Source organism: Momordica charantia (genome assembly GCF_013281855.1).
Source record: "Momordica charantia cultivar OHB3-1 chromosome 6 unlocalized genomic scaffold, Mcharantia_2.0 BLBB01000006.1, whole genome shotgun sequence".
Lineage (NCBI taxonomy): Eukaryota > Viridiplantae > Streptophyta > Magnoliopsida > Cucurbitales > Cucurbitaceae > Momordica > Momordica charantia.
The window spans coordinates 21,240,337-21,263,951 of NW_028275164.1; the positions used below are offsets into that span (position 1 = coordinate 21,240,337).

At 35.5% G+C, this 23,615-nt stretch overlaps 1 protein-coding gene and 1 long non-coding RNA gene across 14 annotated transcripts; one reads left to right on the plus strand and one right to left on the minus strand.

The window, feature by feature from the left end:
- Nucleotides 1-1,150: 1,150 nt before the first annotated feature.
- Nucleotides 1,151-8,484, minus strand: LOC111023575 (uncharacterized). Of its 9 annotated transcripts, none has more exons than XR_002603148.2 (8): nucleotides 8,034-8,483; nucleotides 6,965-7,045; nucleotides 6,740-6,821; nucleotides 5,932-6,057; nucleotides 5,114-5,228; nucleotides 4,123-4,196; nucleotides 2,969-3,801; nucleotides 1,151-1,643 (listed from the first exon to the last, which is right to left on the minus strand). It is a non-coding gene; the product is annotated as an uncharacterized LOC111023575 (long non-coding RNA). The 9 variants fall into 9 exon arrangements; XR_015791598.1 differs by having other exon boundaries at nucleotides 8,030-8,483; XR_002603147.2 differs by having other exon boundaries at nucleotides 8,021-8,483.
- Nucleotides 8,485-9,887: 1,403 nt separating this feature from the next.
- Nucleotides 9,888-22,255, plus strand: LOC148210922 (uncharacterized). Of its 5 annotated transcripts, none has more exons than XM_088125437.1 (7): nucleotides 9,888-10,605; nucleotides 11,791-11,888; nucleotides 11,990-12,052; nucleotides 13,633-13,799; nucleotides 13,997-16,827; nucleotides 16,932-17,017; nucleotides 22,040-22,255. In XM_088125437.1, the coding sequence occupies exons 5-7, from the start codon at nucleotides 16,312-16,314 to the stop codon at nucleotides 22,086-22,088; spliced, it is 651 nt and encodes a 216-aa protein (XP_087981563.1). In that variant the 5' UTR covers nucleotides 9,888-10,605; nucleotides 11,791-11,888; nucleotides 11,990-12,052; nucleotides 13,633-13,799; nucleotides 13,997-16,311; the 3' UTR covers nucleotides 22,089-22,255. The 5 variants fall into 5 exon arrangements, 4 of the variants coding, with proteins under 4 accessions (XP_087981563.1, XP_087981561.1, XP_087981562.1 ...); XM_088125435.1 differs by having other exon boundaries at nucleotides 9,889-10,605; nucleotides 13,703-13,799; XM_088125436.1 differs by lacking the exon at nucleotides 11,791-11,888 and having other exon boundaries at nucleotides 9,889-10,605.
- Nucleotides 22,256-23,615: the final 1,360 nt, after the last annotated feature.

The window sequence follows — 23,615 nt, forward strand, 5'->3', positions numbered from 1 at the left end:
CCGCATGGCTACATCACTGTTATCAAGGATCGGATTAGGCACTTCTCCGGCTCGGTTTGCTGCTCCTTCACCTGCCATATCTCCGTTCACAGGTGGATTTTGTGGAGGTGGAGGATCTTATGGATTTCGATTCATCTTGACGGCCTCTTCTTCAACTTCTTTCTCTTTTTGATTTTCTCTTTCTTTTCTCAACCCCTACTCACGCCTTATTCTTTTAAGGGTTCTTTCAATCGTTGGATCAAAGGTCAACCAATCAGACCCTGTGCTCATACACAACTTCCCTTAAAGTTTAGATATAACAATTCAGTCCAATGACAGATGTATGCAACAATCACACATGAAGCCATTCACTTGAAAAGAATATGATTTTGAAAAATAAGTCTCTGGCAACGGTGCCAAAAACTTGTTAGGACTTTCTCTACCTTCAAAAATATTAGAGACTCGTGCAAGTGCACACGGTCATAAGTAATACTTGGGAGTAATCCAAGGTCGAATCCTCAGGGACTTGTTGCTTTTCAAAACAGTTTAATGAAGTGAATGGTTCAAATATGTAATTGTGGTTTATGAAGAAAATAGTGATGAAATGTTGTTGTATGGGATTTTAACTATCAAACAATCTAATAAAACTCAACCCCTTTGCTTTCTACCTTAGTTTTGATGCAAAACATGGAAACCACACTTTGTTGGGAAAATGCCCCAGGCACAATTCTAGCTTTTCTTGGGATTTTGAGTTCTACTCTTTCACTACTGCTTTTGGTTGCTGCAGAGGCTAGGGTAACCTAAAATCATATGTCTATGTATGATTATAATCCTAGAGAATAATTATCAACTCATTTGCATTATGGGTCAGAGGGCCTATGTCTAGAACCATGTTTTATGTGCTCATGTCTAAGTCACATCTCATATTGGTTTCATATTATTTTACCTAACTCACCATGTTGGGCTTTAGTGTATAAATTAAACTCCCACTGCCCAAATGGAAAAAGACGTAAAGAGAAGTTTCTAGAAACCAACCCAAAATAGTGTCAGACGCAATTCTGGACAAAATCCTGAGTGTGTTGAAAATCAAATCATTTTGACGAAGGAATTTCACAAAGAGGTTGATAACTAATTTAGAATATTATTAAAAGAGAGAAAATACACGAAAACATAAAAGAAGTATTTTTCATAGAATTAAAATTAATAAACGAGCCGTACAATTAGTTCTAGCTTGACCCTCTTCTCTCTCGAGTGTGAGGGGAGTGTAAACTTGCTAAAGAACTTAAGAAGAACAAAATAAATGCAGAATAAAAGATAGAACTTGAATTAAAAGTAATACGGTAAGCTAGAACGAGTTCTAAAACTTGAACCTAAAGCCTAAGAACGAGTTCTACAACAAAGGAGAAAGCAAATGAAGCCGAAAACGAGCTTGGAATGGATGATTTGCTGCTGAAGGGATGACTTTCTTATATAGGCCCTTGGAGTTGTTGAACTTCCCACCTTTTTAGGTGGAAATGAGTTGAGATACACCTAACCACTCTGATTTGACTTAGACTCACGGTTACAACTTGATTCAACACATATGAAATGTCATCCTTGCCCCTCATAAATCAAAACGCACGTTTTGCCAAAGTTGGTGTCCAAAATTGTCCCAGGTGCAATTCCTGCAAAACAGAAAACTGTTATTTTCTTCCGACTTTAACCGCATTTTTCTCATATTTTTCCTAAAGTACAATAGTTTGACTTTTATGCAGAAATTTTCTATGCGTGTTCTACTTTAAGAATATGTAATCATTTTTGGCAAATAATGATGGGAAAAGGGTCAAAATCATGGTGAAACAGGCTTACCGACACATGTTTCTGCAGTAAAAAGTCAACCCTAACAAGAGGCAATTCTTCTCTTTGACAGGAAAGAAGGTTTTTATCAAAAGTGTGGGTCAAGCTACTCCTACCTATTCCACGAGTGTTTTTAGACTACCAAAGGGTTTCTACAATGATATCTCAATGATGTTTGTGAGATTTTGGTGGGTCTCGAATGAAAGTAACTGGATGGAGTTGGGATAAGCTTTGCCTTCTAAAGGAGTTGGGTGGTTTGAACTTTAGGGAGCTTGAAGGTTCTAACCAAGTTCTCATTACCAGTTAAGTTTGGAAGGTGATGACCTTGCCTGATTTTCTTGTCTCGAAGGTTCTAAAGGCAATGTATTTTTCACGATCTCTCTTGATGCAGATCTCTCAAAGATGTTTGCGAGATTTTGGTGGGGCTCGAATGAAGGTAATAATAAGATGCACTTAATGAGTTGGGATAAGCCATGTCTTTTAAAGGAGCTAGGTGGTTTGAACTTTAAGGAGCTTGAAGGTTTTAACCAAGCTCCCCTTGCTAGTCAAGTTTGGAAGGTGGTGACCTCGCATGATCTTCTTGTCTCGAAGGTTCTAAAGGCAAGGTATTTTCAGGTTCTTCGGCTCTATGCGGATCTTGGAGCGAAGCTGTGTTATTTTTTTAGAAGCTTTCTTTTGGGTCGTGGTTTACAACTAAAAGGTATAAGGAGACTTGTTGGGAATGAAAAATCGAATTTTGTATTCATGAATAGATGGATACCTAGGGAGAGTAATTTGAAGCCTATTCACTCCCCCTACAAGATTCAATGATTTGTTGGTGGCTGACCTCATTATTGAGAATGAGGAATGAGATGTTCAAAAGCTAAGTTTCTATCTATGGCAAGAGGATGTGGATATTATCAAGCAGATAGTGATAATCATAACTGACAGTAATGACAACTGCTTATGGCATTTTGACAAGAGAGGTGCCTATAGTGTTAAAAATGCCTACAAATTATATATGAACTTAAAAGATCACATCATATTCTACTAATGACAATAAAAAGAAATAGGTATGGAAGAGTATTTTAAAGCTAAATGTTCCTCCTAAAGCATTACAGAACATTATCCTTTACAAACAGAAACTTGAAGCACAAAGGCATTAATATCTCACCTGCTTGTTGATGTCATTTAAGTGAAGAGATGGTGGTACATATCCTTGTAGAATGCTAGAGAGCTCAGTGAATCTGGCGTAGATGTGTCCCCTCCTTCTAGCTTGAGAAAGAATGCCCTCGAACATTTGATTCGGTTTGGGAGCCGCTACTTGATCGCCCTGACAGTGAGGAGTCGAGTATTGCAGCTATGTTGTGTTGGACGATTTGGAATAATAGGAACAAGATCAATCACAAGCTGCAAAATTTGGATGAAGCACTTAAATGATGTATCTTTTTTCTAGAGCTAGGCTATCTTTCTTCATGTGAGAGATTGGATCGTGAAACCTCTGCCTTTAGGCTCCTCTGAAAACCTATGCTCATGTCTTTATCCTAAGGGCTATAGAACTATCTCTGGCAAGCATTAAGTCGTCGAACTGCCGACTCTAGTTGCTTCTACGTACTATATTCTCTTCGCCTAACACATTCAACTACCTTTTCTTGCAACAAGTTCGACTGCAGCTCACATTTGTTTAGAATCTCTTTTTATGTGGCTCCCCTTCAGGTTCAGTTCTTCTTAGTTGAAACCTGCCACACCGACTCCCCTTTCGTCATATGACGTGGAATTAGACCAATCGAAATCTCCATAGGAACTAGTCCCTCTGATTTCACACGTAGGAGATCGAGACACTGCTCCAGGGCTATGGACAAAGATGTAGATCAATCGTCCTATCTCGACAACTACATAGAGGATTGGATTTTTTCTTACCTGGAGTCGTATCGTCCACATAAGGCTTCTGTGTCAAAGTGCAACCAGTTCGAATGAATGAGTAACTAGTGAGAGACGCAAAGAACTCTGAAAAAAAAAAGAAATGGGTAAAAAATATTACCGTAGAGTTTCATCGAAAATAGTTATAGGAGGTGAAGAATCACAAAAAAAAAAAACGGATGAAGATTAAGCGTCGTGAAGATATCATATAATGAAAATGTCGATCGAACATGCAAATATATTAATTTAGATAACAAGTTGAAATATATTAAACATGAACAAGGAAGCTAATATATTAATTTAGAATATATTAGTATTCTCAAAGTATTCTCGGACTTGCTAATACATTATATTAAACATGTTCAAATTCCTACAAACAAAAATTACAGAATTAAACAAGTCACACACCAATCCCAACAAGGAAGCTCATCCATCAATTAGTTGCATTCTTAATTGTCGACTACTTTGGGGTCATGAAAGACCTAATGAAAAAACAATACACAAGTTAGATAAATGAATAACAAAAGATAAATAAAGAAAGAAAGTCACTTCTAAAAGTACGTGTTTATCTATTAAAAATTGCAAAGGATCGTGATCTTTGCAAATAACATTCTTAAATAAACACACTAGGAGCCTATCAAAATAGTGATATTTGCAAATACAGATTCCAACAGAACAAAATTGATTAAACAAAAACCAACCTACGTACACTTCTTCTACATCTTTTTGTAATATCCCATAATATTTAAAAATTTAAACAACTATTACAATGATTGAAAATGTACATTAATCTTCTACAACACTACAAATAATCAACATTCATAGTCTTCCTTATCAACTTACTCAATAATCTGATAAAATCAACCAACATAACAACCAAACAAATATCGCAATAGAAGAAGCACAATTAAAATAAACGACATGCCTACACTTCTTAAATTACATAGCACAAAATATCAGTACAATCATAAGATTTGTAAATGTACAATTATCCCATAACGAAAGTATCAATAATAAGTATTCATAAAACTCTTATGTACTTACACAATAATATGATACGATAACCAACAAAATGACCAAACAAAGTTCCAAACAGAACAAAAGAGGTTACAATAACAAAAGAACCAAACACTTCTTCTATATCCTTCAGTAGCACAGCACAAAATATACTTGAACAATATAGTACAAACTAGCTAGTATATCAGAAGGATTGTAAACGTACATTCCTCGTCTAACGACAGTATCTATAATCAATATTCAATCTTCCTTGTGAACTTACTCAACAATCTGATAAATGTGATAAATTAACTATAGTTACAGCATATAACAAGGCCGATTCAGAAAGATTTAAGATTCAAATGCTATAGTATGAATAATGATGAAAAGCAAGTTAGCTTACCTTTGTTATAATAGAACTTTGATGGAAATGACCACAACATGCTTAAGCTCACCTGGATGTGGTCCGACAAAATAAAAAACCCTTACAACTTCTCATTCTAGTGCGAAGCTTGCTTCTGTCATATAAACCAATAATAAGCAAGTTGGGAAAATGAGCTTTCTCAAAAAATTTGACATAAACAATAACATTCAAACAAAATTTTAAATAATGCAGTACCACATACGAGTTGAGGTACGAACCCAACCAAGAATTTCTTATAGGTTAAAAACTCAATGCTTCCATCTTAACTTCTCTCCGACACTTATTTGCTAGACTTAAGAAAATAACTCAAAATTCGTAGTAAGTAAACACAATAAAGTGACAGAATCAACAAAAAAAAATGCAAAAAGGTTGTGAATCTTCTAAAACCCAACTACACATGGTGACTATGTACTAAAAAATAACCCAACAAGCAGTAAAGTTGTAAATCTAAAAAGTAAAAGAAAATAATATTTCATTGAATTTCAAACAAAGTGAAAATTTAGTGTATCAAGTGAATCAAGTCCTTCCTTACTCAATTTATACCACACCAATTCTACACAATCTGCTATTTACCTTCATCATATAGATTGAAGCTTTTGTTTCAAACATTACAAAATAACAAAATTCCTTTAAGATAAGTGAATAAGCTTATAATCAAGATCTTTTATATATGTTTTTGCTTCTGGCATATATAGCTTCTGGTAAAAAAAATGCATAACACACAACTTATGATATGCTTATAATATGCTTGAAGAAGAAAACAGAGCAAATTATAAGTAACTGAGAGAGATTGGTACCTTCACTTGCTAGTAAGTTGTAATCCTAATTTAATCTCTATTGAAAGCATGTGGAAGTTGACGAGCTACGACCACCAACCTTCCAATGGCAACTGCCATGTTAGAGGAGTAGCATCGTGAACTTTCCTGAAAGTAGAAGCTTTAGTAAGTGATACTCCATCCTTTATTAGCAAAAATAAAAAATAAAAAATAAAAAAATTGATCAAAAGTTTTCCAAAGCAAATCAAAAGGGACTTTTTTAACATTCAAACTTTCACAACTTTCTTTCAAATGCTCAATAAAGATCATTAATACACCTCTAAGATTCCAATATACTAGAAGATCAACCATCAACAAAATTTCAAAAATTTCAAAAATGAGGTTGGTGCACTAACAAAAGACGGCTTCACCTCCTGAATTGTGGAGCGCTCTACAACATTGTCTTGGAAGAATTCATTTGAACCAAGTATGTGGTCTCTAATTTTTTTTTGCAAACTCTCTATCAATCCTCAACCAGATGAAAATATAGGTAATGGCGGTAAATTAAAGGCTAAAATCATTTGATAAACAAGAGACATGTTCAAAATATCCCCTGTATTAAGAATTAATAGTAATCCCACCTCTTTATATATATATATATATATATATATATACATACTTACTTTACAAAAGTTTTTAATCCCAAGACAAAAATAAGAAAGCACACAGAGGAAAATACTAATGTACTAAAGTTCTAACATAGAGGAAAACACAACTGATATACTAACTAAAGCAGTAACACAAACGAAATTTTAGCATTGTTTGGGTGTGCTCTGATTAGTGGATTTACCAGATGATTAAACCCAAGAGTTCAGCGACCATGAGTGCTATTTGTTCAAAGGTGCGGAATTTTGATAATTGAACAAATACCCCTGGCATTAAAGCGGTTAAAAAGTAGCTGGTTAATAACAAAATGAACCTCTAGTCTCTACGGTCGCCAACGAGAAGAAACAGAGGAATTTTTGTTGAGTCTACCCGAACTAATTTATGTTGAACAAAAAAAAAAATTACTTACAGCTTGTATTTCTCAGTTTCGCATCTTGTAATTCTCCGAGACTTATGATCAATAAAGAACTCTGCTACAGTTCCTTGTAATCTTTCAATGGAATCCACCAACATTATAAACATGGACAACAAAATGAAAGATCCAATTAAATTTTATAGGCTGAATCAATAAAAAAAAAAACTTGAAAAATTTGGTTCCACAGCATTTGAAGTAACAGTTGAATAAATAAATAAAATAGCTAAAAAATTTATTGAACTTTCGTGAAGCATGGGTATTCAAGTTTGTCACGCGAGAGTTAGCTCGTTTCACGTTAAGACTACATCAAAACATAAAATCAGACATAAACACATAAACAACATATACAAGTATATTGTTCGATGTTACCTCCTATATAACAACTTCATCCTTCAACTACAACTTAAAGTTGGGGGGAGGGGGGGGGGGGGGTCACTCGTTTTTTGCAATTCGGGGTATTTTAAATCAAATATGAGAGTAAATCTCAATTATACCAGTGAAACATATAATTATTAACCTTATATGTACTAGTCGACCGGTTACACATTAGCAATCATGGACAATCTTGAAATATGACTTGACAAGCTAGACTTGAGCTCTCAAATATGAAAAATATACTCAAGACTATGGCAGTTAAAACAAATTCTAAACCATCTAATTGTCCACAAATTCAAAAAAAAATCACAAAATAAATTAACCATCATGCTTCATGAATAAAAGTCTTAAAAAAATTCAAAATTTCATTATCAAAGTTTTATTCAACACCCAAATAACCATAGATCTTCCATAACCACAAACAAATAGTGAAATTCTTGGGACCACAAATAATCCATATATCAAAATAGAACATATTCAGTTCAAATATTCCATAAATGCTTTCAAAATAAAAAATACTCATACAAGTTCAGAATATAAACAATCCAAAATAACTTAGAAATTCAGAACATACAAACTCACACAAAGTCTAAATACCCAAAAATTTAAAAGCACTAAATAGTGTGAAATACCGACTAATTTTCAGACACAATCTCAAAAACTATGCTCACCCACCTGACTCACTTACTATCGATTCTTCTCATCGTGGATTTGAATGTGTCGGATCTACTCGCACCTGCTCGCTGAACAGTCATCGGAGGAGCTCATGCCACCACTACTCGCTACTGTTGCATCAAACCACCGTAGAGAGGAACGCAGTGACTGGGTCTTCACATCATGGGTTTTGCACGCCATCGGGTCTATCGTCGTCGTTCGTTTGGACAATTAGATCTACAGGAGACGAGTTTTGTGCCAAATTCGTTGGGTTGCACTGCCACGTGATCTTCTGGGCACTGTTGGATGTTCACCTGCTGGAGTGGAGCAAGATTTTGGGAAGGTAAGGGATGGAAGAGAAAGGGAGAGACAGAGTGATAGTAGTGTTGGTGATTTGTTAGAGAGAATAATATGAAGAAGATGGGAAGAAGATTGAGATGGAGATAAAGGGGGAGCGGCTGGATGGTATGAGAGAGGGGCCCGAACGAAGAAAATAGGGCTTTCTAGGGGGAGAGAGGGATTGGGGTAATTAAAAGTAAAAACAAAATGATTTTTTTTAATTAAAAATAAACTTTGCTAACGAGAAGACCCATCAATTTTTTCTTTTGTCATGGTACATGTAAATCTAACCGATTTAATTTATAAAACATTACAACTCATTTTTTAGTTTTTAATTATTTAATTTTGTATTTCAAAAAAATATATATTTAATTTTAAATTAAATTAGTAAAAGAAAATTTATTGTAAATAAATAATAAACAATAATATCAAATAAAGTGTAAAGATTTTTTAAAACTTCAATATAAAAATAAAATTGATTGATATTAAATAAAATTATATAAAGTATAACTAAAATACTAAAAAAAATATATTTTAAATAATATAATACAATTTTAAATTAATTATCAATATATTAACTTTTCTCCATAAAAAAAAATATATATATATATATATATATATATTTATTAGCTTATTCTAGTAATATTTATGTCTGATTTCGATTTCATATAAAAGTAAACAACTTAGTTTCCAATTTTGATTTCATTTACAATTTTAAATAAACAATATTAACATCAAAAAATAACATTCACATTGTCATTGATTTCATTGCAATTGATTTTCATTCTAATTCATTGTCATTCTAATTTCAGATGAGTAAACAAAGAACTGATTTGAAAACATATGACATTAAAGGTGGGGGAGACATAAGGACAGACTAATGTGAAGCTAAACAAACCAAATTAATAACTCAAAATAACCACATAACACATGAAAAACTCACAAAATCCATAAACAGAAATATTTTTGGCGGGAAAAAACGAAGTTCTTCGGATTGCCGGCTTTTTCATGATGCGTAAAAACGTCACAAAATAGTATTTTTGTGACGTTTTAGAATCGTCATGATATTGTAAGAAGAAATTTGACTTATTCGTGAAAATGGTTTTTCATGATGTTGTTTATACTTCCCTTAGATTTTTTTTTCTCTTTTGGGTACCAGATTTTTTTTCTTTTAAGAATCCTTAAATTTGTTTTCAAAATAAAAAAAAAAAATCGTTAGATCAGTTAAAGCTTTAGGATTTGACAGTAATTTTTTCTTTTTTTTAGATTAAGGATTTGACAGTAATTAAAAATTGGATTTACTCAAAAAAAAATCTTAAGTGCTTAATTAGATACTTAAATTAGAAATTTGGATATTAATTTAATTTTCCTTTTGGATTTTGTTATTGGGTTTTAAGTTAATCTCTTAATTTATTTTCTCAAAATTTATTTTCTCAAATCCTTATTTAAGTCGGTTTTATTTCGAAGAAAAAGATTAAGAAAAATCTCTACTGGCTTAGTTTATTTTTGTTTCGATTTATTTGGATCCAATCTTTTTTTATAAAAGAAAATAAAATTTAAGAAAAAAAAAGAACACAAGAGGAAAAGAAAAGAATTAAAAAAAAAAAGGAAAAACTCTATCATCTCTTTCTTCCTTTCCCTTCCCTTCTTTCCCTTGCCCTAGCCGCCCGACCCCTCTCTTTCTTCTTCTTCAGCAAGCCCTCACCAGCGACAGTGGCCTTCTAGTGAGCGACGGCGTGCGACAACCACGGCAGCCAAGTCCCAGATCGACGAGCAGCGGCCTTCGGAACGTAACGGCGAACAGGTGAGGCGTTTTCTCCTTCTCAGCTGCGGCGTCCGTCTTTTATCCCTGACGGTTTTTGCACAAATCCACGACAAACGGAGGCGACGCGGCGGTTTTAGGCCGTGACAGCGGCACACACGGCAGATTGCTGCGTTTTGGGGCGTTTTCCGGCTACAACCCGACATCATCAGGTTCTTGCCAGATCCTGTGGTCGCGATGGCGGCTTCCCCTCTCCGGCGTGCTTCATTCCCGACGGCAGCCCCTCCTCCAACCGTCCAGATCTGTCAACCCACGGTGGTCCATGAAGGCGGTTCAACACTGGAATTGCGGCGTTCCGACAGACCAGTGGCGGCGCGTTCCCTGGGATCTGACAATGGCAGCGGCAGTAGCCCGATTCCAAGACGTATTCTTCATTCCGACAACATTCGGCGATGACCCTCACCCAAACGAAATCAAACTGGTGCATTGGTGAAACATTTGAATGGTAAGAGTTCCTTCTGTTTTGGACATGAGTTTGGTGTGTTTTCTGAACAAATTTCTATTTTATCCCCTACGTGTAGATGAAGCTCTGATACCATAAAACCATAAAAAAAGAGTAAGGGCAAAAATGAACTGGGGAGTAAACAAGAAGATGTTTAGAAAGAATTTCTCTACATGTCTTTCAGTAAATAATAATTTCTGACTTAATACATTTATCTTATGACTTATAAAAGAAACATGGAAAGTATGTCTAATGGTAAAAAAATAGAGGCAAAAACATCTTGTCATTTTGACAAAAAGGAATAAATTAGATAAGAAATAGCTGAACTGATTTTCTGTGATGGGTTGATTTTAGGAGCAATTTGAACTTTGTAAATTAGACTTTTTCCAAATTGTGATTCCTTGATTATAAGAGCAATTGAACCCAGAATCTTCCCATTGTTTATGTCGGCTGAATTTCCTTATTTATTTCACTTGTTGGTTCTTTATCATGTTCTAAGTGCATCATTTAGCATTTTGGTGACGGTTCCAATGTTATTTTTTCATGATTTCGTTTATGTAGAATACTAGAATGCTAACATTTACGGAATGCTTTGTGAAACTAGAATGCTAACATTTACTCACTTGTGTTCTATTTTATGTAGTGTTTATATTTGTGTCATGCATATAGTTTAAAGTCTAGTTAGATAATTGTGTGGCTATCCTGCAGCAAAAATAGCAAATTAAGACTTAGTGTTTATATGTGTTATGCATATAGTATGAAGTCTAGTTGGATAATTGTGTGGTTCAAAGTTTAGTTGGATAAATGTGTGGCTATCCTGCAGCAATGATAGCCAATTAAAACTTAGTTTTTATATGTGTCATGTATATAGTATAAAGTCTAGCTGGATAATTGTGTGGTTTAAAGTTTTGTTGGATAATTGTGCGGCTATCTTGCAGCAAAGATAGTCAATTAAGACTTAGTATTTATATTTGTGTAGTGCATATAGTTTAAAATCTAGTTGAATAATTGTGTGGCTATCCTACAGCAAAGGTAGCCAATTAAGATTTGGATAAGTAAATTGTTTTTGCTTGTTATTATTCAACATCTGTGTTGTTCATAAATCAGTTTTATTTTGGTAAAGTTTTTTTTATTGATTATGTAACTTTATTGTGTTTACTTACTACGAATTTTGAGTTATTTTCTTAGATCTAGCAAATAATTGTCAGAAAGAAGTTAAGATGGAAGCATTGAGTTTTTAACATATAAGAAATTTTTGGTTGGGTTCGTACCTCAACGCATTTGAGGTACTGCATTATTTAAAATTTTGTTTGAATGTTATTGTTTATGAAAATTTTTTTGAGAAAGCCCATTTTCCTAACTTGCTTATTATTGGTTTATATGACAGAAGCAAGCTTCGCACTAGAATGAGAAGTTGTAAGGGTTTTTTATTTTGTCGGACCACATCCAGGTGAGCTTAAGCATGTTGTGGTCATTTCCATCAAAGTTCTATTATAACATGTTGGGTGTGTTCTCCTAAACTCGTAGTTTGTATTTTGTAAAAACAAATGTCTATTTAATAAAGTTTTATTCAATAAATTTGTTGTTGAATGATAGCTTTGTATTGTCCAAAATCCAATAAACTAAACATCCAAGGTTATGATGTAATCGGGACAGTATATATACTGGGTATATAGTTGATATACGTGGTATATATTTGATATACCCCTGATATATGAATGGATAATGTCTAAAGTGTCTATAGTATATGAATAAGGCTGGATACCTGGCAACACTATGGATACGGTCCGCTCTGTAAAGGTTATAGACGACTCGATCCATGTCGTTCTTGTGGAGACATGCGAGTGAGATATCCTGTACAATGAGTTTGTATAAGATCAGATCGCGAAATAGGCAATCTTTAGATGTAACACCGTTAACTAATAGATTGCCATTTCTTAGGATGACCAGACAACTTATTCTCAATCCTGAGTGAGTTATGGATTTCTGCCTGTGAGGGCTCGTTCTTTGATTTGTATGGTTGAGAGTGGTCCGAGTCGCCGACTCAACATTCCTACCATTTTGGGGACGAGACCGAGTGGGGAGCTAGGAACATAACTTCAAAAGATGAAATTCACTCCTCCCCAACTTTAAGGAAGTAGGTGAGTGTTCCCTTAAATGCTGACTTCGGGACTTGAACAAAGGGCCCCACCCTCTCATTGGCCGAGAGGGACTTCCGGTTATTGGTTGGACCATAACCGGGTTGTTCATTAGAGGAGCAGTGGTGTTTAAGGAGTAAGATGTAACTCAGGGGTAAAACGGTAATTTTTCCCAACTTGAGTTACAAACACTCGTGAAGGATTGACTCGTCATTAATTGTCGTATATCTATGGACACGAAAACATTCTGTAGTGAAAAGAGTGCAACTGCGGGTCTTTAGTGGAATGACCCGTAGTTAACGAATATAGATTAACTCGATCAATGAGTTTGACCGATTAATCTTGCATCGTTGAAGCTTCGGATCTGTAGGTCCATTAGGTCCCCTTTCTAGCTCATAACGGGTAAAACGAGGATCAAATTTTTTGGAAGAATTTGAATTGTTCAAATTACTTAAGGGATTATATGTATATTGATACATTATAATATATATAGTTAATTGTAAATTAAAACTATATATTATGAGAGATATTATTTGAATGAGATTCAAATAAAATTAATATGAATGAGATTCATATTAAAGCTATAGGTTAAAAATAATGTGCATAAGATGTACATTAAAACTATAGGTTATACGAGAGAAATGTTTTAGAATATGATTTTAATTTTATAATAAATAATTAAGTGTTAATTATTTATGTATATATATATATTTATTAATTATTAATTAGATTAACAATTAATTAAATTAATAATTAATTAGATTAATTAATTTGATTAATTAATTTTATATATATTAATTATTATTATATATATTTTAATTATTATTATATGTATTATATATATATATATTTTAATATTAATATTAATATTAACTCCCCTGCAAAATTGCAGGGGAGTGGGGGGTTGCTGTGAAAAATTCTCTCTAAAAAATTCTCTTGATCTCTCCCTCTCTTCTATCAAGGTGCTACCACAAGCACGATCCCGAAACCCAAGAGGATAGCGAGGAAGATCCGGTGGTGGTGTTCGTCGAAAATTTGTTGATGAAATGTTCTTCAAAGGTACTAAATTTCCTCTGTATTTTTCTTATTTCAATTTTGGTTTTGTATCCCGAAAATCAGCAACGAAAATCCGCTTCCGCTCCGGGAATCACATCCCTTCGATTGGTATCAAAGCCAGGTTGCTGTTCTGATTTTTTTGGGATCAAAATCGTTAAGTTTGGTGGGTGATTCCATATTTTTGAAATATGGGTTTGCAGGTTGGAAAATTTCCCGTTTTTGGCATTTAGATAGCGTGTTTCTTCGTTATTTGATGATGTAAGGGCCCGGTGTTTTGGACATTTAGTTTATGTATTGTTTTTGTAAGTTCGGGTCGCTCGAAAGTCGTTCGTGGCGTCGAATTGGGCGAAAATTGCAGAAAACAGCGAAGAAGAAGAAACAGACTGCGCAGACAGCGCCATGGCGCTGCTGGACAGCACACAGCGCCACGACGCTGCACTGTAGCGCCGTGGCGCTGCTGCTGCAGCATTAGCACCGTGGTGCTGCCCTTAGGCGTCGAGGTGCTGTCCCGGGTGTTTTTCGATGCGGTTTCGAGGCTCCGGTTCGCGGTTCGAGGGCGGATGCAGTCGGTTTTCTTATTTTGCATTATTTCGTTTTCTTAGGGTGCCAAAAACCGTTCCAACTTTGCTATTTAATTATTTTATGCATTATAAATGTATATTTTAATTAAGATCATATAGCATATTGTATGTCATATAGTTTTAAAATCCCACCATAGGTTACATGCATAATATGTATGTTTGATATATAGTATGTATGTATGGTCATGCATCATATAGTTATAAATGTTATAATGTATGTATGCATGTTTTATTTTCATAATTAATATAAGTGTTGTATTAATTAGATGAAAATAAAGTTGCATTGAGCATGACATTATTTTGGATAATATAATTGTTATATTAATGTATGTTTTCAATGCATGTTTATAATTTTAATTTCTTAAATTTTATAAGAGTTATAAAATGTGGTAGATAGAAATTAAAATTTATAATAAAGAGTTGAATGCAAATATAAGGTCTAAGTTAATTAATTTTAAATGGGTTTAAAATTAATTAGACCTTAGGTTATATTTTCTAATGTGATTAGGGGGTAGTCTTTTATTTTGTTTTAACTAGGTTTAAAATGAAATAATAAAAGACTAAATATAAAATGTTGTCTATAAGGGAATCCTGTCTAAGGAAGGTTCTGTCTAGGTTGAGGTATTTAAGCTGATCGTAAGGGAACACCTCTACTTGGGAACCGACCTGGGGGTTGAATTAGTCAATATTTTATATACAAGCAATAATGTCGTTGGTTTATTAAAGTGTTTAACGAACTAAAACATTATTGTACAACTTCCGATATAATAGTTATATTGGACGAACTAAAAATACACTTAGTTAATTTCACTTAGCCGGGATTTATCTAAGTAATATACCCTAGTCTTAGAATACTAAGTGGGAGCTAAAGAGAATATGTAATATACAGCGTATATATTTGATATAACATACTTTACTCTCTCTCTCACGTTCTCCTTTAAATTCACGCTGTGAGTTCCATGCTCGGTCTCGTGTCGCCCTGGGCGCGACCTCCCTACGGAAGGTGTTTTCATGGTTCAATATCGAGGTGAATGGAGATAGTGTTCATAGTAAGTGGGAGAAGGATGTGTGACAACACTGCAGTCTCCGCCATTGGTTTGCACCGTGAGGTTTCATACATGACCTGCGTGTCGTCCTAGAGCGACCATCCCTATGGAGGGTTCATTGTATAGAAATCAAAATCAAGGCAAACTGCAGAAATGGATAGGAGTCTCTTAGGTTTTGCTCCAATATTTTCCTTCCCTACGGCAAGATTATTGGGGTGGACCTCTGAGGTCCGAAAATGTTGGGTCACACTTACGAGAAGTTGTTAAGTTAGTTAGCAATTTCCTGACCAAATAAACGATGACTAAAATTTATAGGAATAAGAGTTATTCTAGTGTAAAATTTAGTTGAGAATGTCTCAGTTCAGTGAAGGAGTACCTGTCTGCCCTACGGTGGCTGTTGCTCCAAATCACTGAAGCGTCGTTGCAAAACAATTTTGTTAGGGTGCTTAATTACTTTTGCTAAATTTTGATTGGGTTTAAAAGACTAATGCATGAAACTAATATAAATTTGTTTTTACTTTCAGCATGTCTACTTCTATTATTGCACTCTTAGTCGCGCAAAGACTTAATGGTGACAATTACAAACAATGGAAGTCAAACCTAAACACTATTCTCGTGATAGATGATCTTAGGTTCGTCTTGCAAGAGGATTGTCCTCAAGCTCCTGCGCCTAACGCCACTGTGGCGGTGCGCAACGCCTATGACAGGTGGATCAAGGCCAATGACAAGGTCAAAGTCTACATCTTGGCGAGCATATCTGATGTGCTTGCCAAGAAGCATGAGGACACGGTCACCGCTAAGGAGATCATGAACTCGTTGCAGACCATGTTTGGATAACCGTCCTCATAGGCTCGACATGAAGCCCTTAAGTTCATTTACAACTCCTGCATGAAGGAGGGTTCATCAGTGCGAGAACACGTTCTCAACCTGATGGTCCACTTCAACGTGGCTGAGTCGAACGGAGCCGTCATAGACGAGCAGAGTCAGGACAACTTTATTCTGGAATCTCTTCCGAAGAGTTTCCTTCCATTCCGTAGCAATGCAGTTATGAATAAGCTGGAGTATACTCTTACCACGCTCTTAAACGAGCTGCAGACCTACCAGTCTCTTATGAAATGTAAGGGACAAGAAGGGGAGGCAAATGTTGCCACCTCAAAAAGGTTCAACAGAGGATCGTCCTTTGGAACCAGGTCTGCGCCCTCTTCTTCTGGAAGTAAGACTTTTAAGAAGAAGGTAAGAAGAAGAAGGCTGCTGGTAAGGGGTTTAAACCTAACTCAGCTGCTGCTGCCCAGAAAGGCAAGGTCAAGGTTGCAGAGAAAGGAAAGTGTTTCCACTGCAACATGGACGTGCATTGGAAGCGCAACTGCCCAAAGTACATGGCCGAAAAGAAGAAAGCCAATGAAGGTAAATATGATTTACTTGTATTGGAAACATGTTTAGTGGAGAATGATGACTCCGCCTGGATACTGAATTCAGGAGCCACTAATCACGTTTGTTCTTCATTTCAGGGAATTAGTTCCTGGAGGCAGCTTGACCCCGGAGAGATGACTCTCAAAGTCGGAACGGAAGAGGTCGTCTCAGCTGTGACGGTTTGGTGAGCTCAAGTTGTTTACAAATAAGAATATGTATATATTATTAGATAATGTGTACGTTGTTCCTAAAATTAAAAGGAACTTAATTTCAATTTCTTGTTTGTTGGAACAAATGTATTCAATTTCATTTCATTTGTTTAGCTTTACTTGAAAACAACTTGTATGTGCTAAGACCACCATAACTAAAGCAGTTTTAAATACCGAGTTGTTTAAAAATGCTAGAACTCAAAATAAAAGTCAAAAAGTTTCTCAAAAGGAAGATACATATCTTTGGCACTTAAGATTAGGTCACAATCTCAATAGGATTGAGAGGTTGGTTGAGAATGGCATTCTAAGTGAGTTAGAAGACGATTCTTTACCACTATGTGAGTCTTGTCTTGAAGGCAAGATGACTAAAAGACCTTTTACTGGAAAAGGTTATAGAGCCAAAGAGCCCTTAAAGCTTATACATTCAGACCTTTGTGGTCCGATGAATGTTAGAGCTCGATGAGGGTATGAATACTTCATCTCTTTTATCGATGATTATTCAAGATATGGTTATTTATACCTAATGCAACATAAGTCTGAAGTCCTTGAAAAGTTCAAGGAGTACAAGACTGAAGTTGAAAATCAATTAGGTAAAACCATTAAAACACTTCGATCAGATCGGGGTGGAGAGTATATGGACTTTAGATTCCAGGACTATATGATAGAACATGGAATCACGTCCCAACTCTCAACCCCTGGTACACTTCAACAAAACGGTGTATCAGAAAGGAGAAACATAACCCTGTTAGACATGGTTCGATCAATGATGAGCTATGCTCAGTTGCCTAACTCGTTTTGGGGTTATGCAGTGGAGACTGCTGTTTATATTTTGAACGTAGTTCTATCAAAGAGTGTTTCTGAAACACCCTTTGAGCTGTGGAAGGATCGTAAACCTAGTTTACGTCGCTTTCGCATTTGGGGATGCTCGACACACGTGCTCATGACTAACCTGAAGAAACTGGAACCTCGTTCAAAAGTATGTCTATTCGTAGGTTACCCTAAAGAGACGAGAGGTGGTCTCTTCTTTGATCATAAAGAAAACAGAGTGTTTGTATCGACAAATGCTACTTTTTTTAGAAGAAGGCCATGTTCGAGATCATAAACCACGGAGTAAGGTTGTAATTAACGAGATTTCCGAAGAGGCTACAAACACGTCAACAAGAGTTGTTGATCAAACTGGCACTACAACAAGAGTTGTTGATGAAGCAAGCACATCGCGTCAGTCTCATCCACCTCAAGTGTTGAGGGTGCCTCAACGTAGTGGGAGGATTGTGTCACAACCTGACCGCTATGTGGGTTTAACTGAAACTCAAGTTGTCATTCGTGATGACGACGTCGAGGATCCATTGACCTACAAAAAGGCAATGGAAGATATTGACAAGGACAAATGGGTCAAAGCAATGGACCTAGAAATGGAGTCGATGTACTTCAATTCTGTTTGAGAACTTGTAGATCAACCTGGCGGGGTAAAACCCATTGGGTGCAAATGGATCTACAAGCGTAAACGAGACGCCGAAGGAAAGGTACAGACCTATAAGGCCAGACTTGTGGCAAAAGGCTACACACAAAAGGAAGGGGTGGACTATGAAGAAACCTTCTCCCCTGTAGCTATGCTTAAGTCTATTATAATACTTTTGTCCATTGTCACATATTATGACTATGAGATATGACAAATGGACGTCAAGACTGCTTTTCTGAATGACAATCTTGAAGAAAGTATTTATATGTCTCAACCCGTAGGGTTCATAAAACAAGGTCAAGAGCAAAAAGTTTGCAAGCTTAAACGGTCCATATATGGACTCAAACAAGCATCTCGATCTTGGAACATAAGGTTCGATACTGCGATCAAATCTTATGGTTTTGACCAAAACGTTGATGAGCCTTGTATATACAAGAAGATCGTCAACAACACCGTAGCCTTCTTAGTGTTGTACGTGGATGATATCCTACTCATTGGGAATGATGTAGGATACCTCACTAACATAAAGAAGTGGCTAGCGACTGAGTTCCAAATGAAAGATTTGGGAGAAGCTCAGTATGTTCTTGGCATCTAAATTCTAAGGGATCGCAAGAACAGAACGTTAGCCCTGTCTCAAGCAACTTATATCAACAAGATGTTGTTCGATATTCGATGCAGAATTCCAAGAAAGGTTTGTTACCCTTCAGGCATGGAATTCATCTGTTTAAGGAACAATGTCCTAAGACACCTCAAGAAGTTGAGGACATGAGACGTATACCCTATGCTTCAACAGTGGGCAGCCTGACGTACGCTATGCTGTGCACGAGGCCTGACATTTGCTTTGCGGTAGGAATGGTCAGTAGGTACCAATCCGACCCAGGATATGATCACTGAACTGCTGTTAAAGGAATCCTCAAGTATCTTAGGAGAACGAGGGACTACAAGCTCGTGTATGGTGCTAAGGATTTGATCCTTACACGCTACACTGACTCTGACTTCCAAACAGACAAGGATTCAAGGAAATCCACGTCGGGGTCAGTATTCACTCTTAACGGAGGAGCGATAGTTTGGCGAAGCATCAAACAAGGATGCATCGCAGACTCCACGATGGAGGCTGAGTATGTTGCAGCTTGTGAAGCAGCAAAAGAGGTGGTTTGGCTTAAAAAGTTCTTGACAGATTTGGACGTCGTTCCAAACATGAACTTGCCCATCACACTTTATTGTGATAACAGTGATGCTGTGGCAAATTCTAAAGAACCTCGAAGCCATAAGAGAGGCAAACACATCGAAAGGAAGTACCACCTTATACAGGAGATAGTGCAGCGAGGAAATGTGATTGTCACGAAGATCGCTACAGAGCACAATATTGCTGATTCTTTTACAAAGGCACTCACGGCTAAAGTGTTTGAGGGCCATCTAGAAAGTCTAGGTTTACGAGCTTTGTACAGTTAGTCTAGGGTAAGTGGGAGAAATGTAATTGGGTATAGTGTATGCCCTAGTTTATTGTATTTTCCCTTTGCTTTATGATAATGTACATCCCACTCGAGTTTAGTTCAAGTGGGAGTTTGTTGGGTGTGTTGCCCTAAACTCGTAGTTTGTATTTTGTAAAAACAAATGTCTATTTAATAAAGTTTTATTCAATAAATTTGTTGTTGAATCATAGCTTTGCATTGTCCAAAATCCAATAAACTAAACATCCAAGGTTATTTATGATGTAATCGGGACAATATATATACTGGGTATATAGTTGATATACAGGGTATATATTTGATGTACCCCTGATATATGAATGGATAATGTCCCGTGAATAATCTAAAGGGTCTATAGTATATGGATAAGGTTGGGTACCTTATCATGACAACACTATGGATACGGCCTGTTTTGTAAAGGTTACAGACGACTCGATCCAGGTCGTTTGTGTGGAGACATGCGAGTGGGGGTATCCTATACAATGAGTTTGTATAAGACCGGACCGCGAAATAGGCAATCTTTAGATGTAACACTGTTAACTAATAGATTGCCATTTCTTAGGATGATCAGGCAACTCATTCTCAATCCTGAGTGAGTTATGGACTCCTGCCCGTGAGGACTCGTTCTTTGATATATATAGTTAATTGTAAATTAAAACTATATATTATGAGAGATATTATTTGAATGAGATTCAAATAAAATTAATATGAATGAGATTCATATTAAAACTATAAGTTAAAAATAATGTGCATAAAATGTACATTAAAACTATAGGTTATACGAGAGAAATATTTTAGAATATGATTCTAATTTTATAATAAATAATTAGGTGTTAATTATTTATGTATATATATATTTATTAATTATTAATTGGATTAATAATTAATTATATTAATTAATTTGATTAATTAATTATATATATATATATTAATATTAATATTAATATTATTATTAATATTAAATCCCCTGCAAAATTGCAGGGGAGTGGGGGGTTGCTGTGACGTGGGGAGCTACCCCACGTCATTGTGTTTCTTCTTCAATGGTTGAAGAAAACAGAACACAAAGAAGAGAAAAAAAACTCCTTGATCTCTCTCAAAAATTCTCTCGATCTCTCCCTCTCTTCTATCAAGGTGCTACCACAAGCACGATCCCGAGACCCAAGAGGATAGCGAGAAAGATCCGATGGTGGTGTTCGTCAGAAATTTGTTGAAGAAACGTTCTTCAAAGGTACTGAATTTCCTCTGTATTTTCCTTCTTTCAATTTTGGTTTTGTATCCCGAAAATCAGCAACGAAAATCCGCTTCCGCTCCGGGAATCACATCTCTTCATAACAAAGGTAAGCTAACTTGCTTTTCTTCATCACTCATACTATAGCATTTTAATCTTAAATCTTTCTAAATCGACCTTGGTATATGTTGTAACTATAGCTAATTTAGCACCTTTATCAGATTATTGAGTAAGTTCACAAGGAAGACTGAATATTGATTATGGATACTGTCGTTAGACGAGGAATGTACGCTTACAATCCTTCTGATATACTAGCTAGTTTGTGCTATATTGTTTAAGTATATTTTGTGCTGTGCTGCTAAAGGATATAGAAGAAGTGTTGGATTCTTTTGTTATTGTAACCTCTTTTGTTCTATTTGGAACTTTGTTTGGTCATTTTGTTGGTTATTGTATCATATTATTGTGTAAGTGCATAAGAATTTTATGAATACTTATTATTGATACTTTCGTTACGGGATGATTGTACGTTTACAAACCTTATGATTGTAATGATAATTTTGTGCTATGTAATTTAAGGAGGTAGAAAAAGAGTAGGCATGTCGTTTATTTTAATCGTGCTTCTTCTGTTGGGATCTTTGTTTGGTCGTTATGTTGGAATCTGTATTTGCAAATATTACTATTGTGATATGTTCCTAGTGTGTTTATTTAAGAATGTTATTTGCAAAGATCACGATCCTTTGCAATTTTTAATAGATAGACACGTTCTTTTAGAAGGGACTTTCTTACTTTATCTATCTTTCGTTATTCATTTATCTAACTTGTGTATTGTTTTTTTCATTAGGTCTTTCACGACCCCAAAGAAGTCGACAATTAGGAATGCAATTAATTGATGGATGAACTTCCTTGTTGGGGTTGGTGTGTGAGACTTGTTTAATTCTGTAATTTGTGTTTGTAGGAATTTGAACATGTTTAATACAATGTACTAGCAAATCCAAGAATACTTGAAGAATACTAATATATTCTAAATTAATATATTAGCTCCCTTGTTCATGTTTAATATATTTCTAACTTTGTTATCTAAATTAATATATTTACGTGCTCGATCGACAATTTCATTATATGATATTTCTATTACGCGACATCTGCAAGCAAAACCAAATGCATTTTCTAGTGATTTTTTTTATCGTCACAAAATAAAATCATTCGACGTTTTTAAAACGTCACAAAAATGTTTTTAAGACGATTATTGAACGTTATATCCTTGCTAATTTTTGCATGACGGTCTTTAATCGTCACGTGTGCTAATTTTTGTGACGTTTTTTAGACGTCACGTATACTTTTCGTGATGGGCGTATGCGTGACGGCGTAAAAAACGTCACGAAAGATTTTTGTGACGTTAAAAACGTCACGATAAACCGAATTTCTACAAGTGCTCAAACACGTGGCAATGTTTCTTTCGAGGATTTTAAAAAACGTGATCTGTGAGGATTTTGGATTGTTTCAAATTCAAAACATATGTAAAATATGAGTTTAAAGTTTGGTGAAATGGTTGCGTGGAAAGTTAATGTATCATAAATGCTATTTATTAACCATAAGGGTAAATTCGTCTTTTCCCAAGAACAAAAAATGTAAGGGGTCAAAATTAAGTAGAGATGGTGTCACAAATTATATTTTTTCAAAAGGGGTTCATTTATCCAATTTCAACTATTGGTGGGTCACTAATCCCAATTTCCCCTTCTTTTTCTCACGCCGCACATAGCTTCTCCTCTCCCTCATTATTTCAGTCACATAAAAGAGCATGCGCAACCTCCGGAAAGGTTCACCAGAACCAAAATCACCATCTCCAACTCTCCTCCATCTCGCTCCTTCACCGATTGACTGAATTTTCTAATATAGTTAGCGCCGGTGGACGACGTCTCGACGATATGTAGTTGACACATCGACATTCCGACATGTCGACCACATATCATCGATAAAAGGGGAAAACGATTTTTCCCACCTTTGAAATATCGAACCTATCGACACGTCGACATGTCGCTCGATTTTTAGAACCGTGGGTGGGCAAGCTCGTAACTTGGGGGAAAGCGAGGTTCACTAATCTTCGTTTATGTTCCATTTTGGTCCTACACAAGATTAAACATAGTTGTAATGAGATTGAAAAATAAAAAATTTTGTTAATAAATTGAACCGTAAAGAATTTTGATTCTATACATACCCTCACTTTAGGTGATACACTAATATTCTCGCTCCAAGTGACAGAATACTCTCGCTTTAGGTGATACATTGCTCTCTCACTCCAGGTGATACAATACTTTTGCTCTAGGTGATTACGAAGAATCCTACGTTGAAAAGATAAGGACTTATAATAGATATATGTTACTTCTCTCCTTCCTAATTGATTTTGAGATGAAACATCG